The sequence below is a fragment of the Vombatus ursinus genome, unplaced genomic scaffold, assembly GCF_900497805.2.
Source record: "Vombatus ursinus unplaced genomic scaffold, bare-nosed wombat genome assembly UNPS02014801.1, whole genome shotgun sequence".
Classification (NCBI taxonomy): domain Eukaryota; kingdom Metazoa; phylum Chordata; class Mammalia; order Diprotodontia; family Vombatidae; genus Vombatus; species Vombatus ursinus.
In genome coordinates, this window is record NW_020954579.1 from 189,542 (window position 1) to 190,812 (window position 1,271).

General features: G+C 45.4%; 1 protein-coding gene across 1 annotated transcript; it reads left to right on the forward strand.

Moving 5' to 3' along the window:
• Positions 1 to 526: 526 nt before the first annotated feature.
• LOC114051155 (keratin-associated protein 9-3-like) lies at positions 527 to 980 on the forward strand. The gene has a single exon (XM_027873362.1). It carries the CDS (start codon positions 536 to 538, stop codon positions 962 to 964), a length of 429 nt encoding a protein of 142 aa, XP_027729163.1. The 5' UTR covers positions 527 to 535; the 3' UTR covers positions 965 to 980.
• The last annotated feature ends 291 nt before the right edge of the window (positions 981 to 1,271 follow it).

Below are 1,271 nucleotides of genomic sequence, written 5' to 3' on the forward strand. Positions count from 1 at the left end.
GACTTCTCTTATAACCTTATCTTGTTGGCTAAAATAGGATGTGCCCTATTTTAGAGAAGAGGATGTGGGGTCCTAGTGGCACTGGTTCATTCAGAAATATCTATTAACCATAGTGGATATACTCATAGTAAATTTTAAAGGGTTAATGTTGAATAATAGTAACCACCTCTGAAGGTAAAACAGCACCGCACCCCACCCGCACCCCATTAGCAAAGGCCAGATCCTGTTTGCTCTGGCACTGTGCATCCAGTGAACTCTAATAGACACTGATGATGATGATGATAATGATAATGTTGATGTTGATGATGATGATGAATCCTAATTATAAACCAAATATAATCAACTTTCAAAGCTTTCTGAAAAATTTGATTAACAGCTCTATTGGTGTCTCAAAAGCAAACTGTTTAAGACCAAAATAAGGAAGAGCTATTAAACACTGTGTAAGTAACAGCTGAGAAAGCCATATAAAAGGTATAACAAGCAAGGAGACACTTAAATTTGAGAACCTTCTCTTTGCCAGAAACTTCCTGACACCATGGCCTTCTGCAACACCTGCTCCACCAGCTTCTGTGGCTTCCCCAGCTGCTCTACTCGGGGAAACTGTGGGTCTAGCTGCTGCCAAGACAGCTGTGGGGCCAGCAGCTGCCAACAGGGAGGCTGTGGCATCGGCTCTGGGATAGGCTCTGGGTCCAACTGTGAGACCACCTGCAGGACCAGGTGTTACGTTCCCGAGTGCTGTGGAGGAGAGAGCTGCTGTACCAGGTGGTACCGCCCAGACTGTAGGGTTGAGGGTACTTGCCTGCCACCTTGCTGCATGGTCAGCTGCACTCCCCCATCTTGCTGTCAGCTGCACCAGGCCCAGGCCTCTTGCTGCCGCCCATCCTACTGTGGCCAGTCTGGCTGCCATCCAGCCTGCTGCTGCTACTGCTGTAAGCCCACTACCTGCTGTGAGCCTACCTGTTAAAAAAAAAAAAAAAAAACAGGAAGTCAACTCCATGGGGAACACCGTATGTTTGAATTGATCACCTTCTCACTCAATGCTGTAATTTTTGATTCTTTGTCCCAGAGCTCCCAAGAAGATTGCTTTAGACTACATGACAGAGGTCAGCTTTTATTCCCCAAAGACAAAAAAAATTGGATATAGCCCAGGATACAGAAAAAGAAGGTCTGTGTGTGATACAAGAGGTTGAAGGTTGCTGTTGCAACCTGACAATTTAGGTTTAAATCTTGCTTTAGTCCCTTAGTGGCTGTATGACTGACTTCATTTCTCT

Bases quoted from the DNA above. Each gene is read 5' to 3' on its own strand.
- LOC114051155 (XM_027873362.1), top strand. From the start codon at position 536: ATGGCCTTCTGCAACACCTGCTCCACCAGCTTCTGTGGCTTCCCCAGC.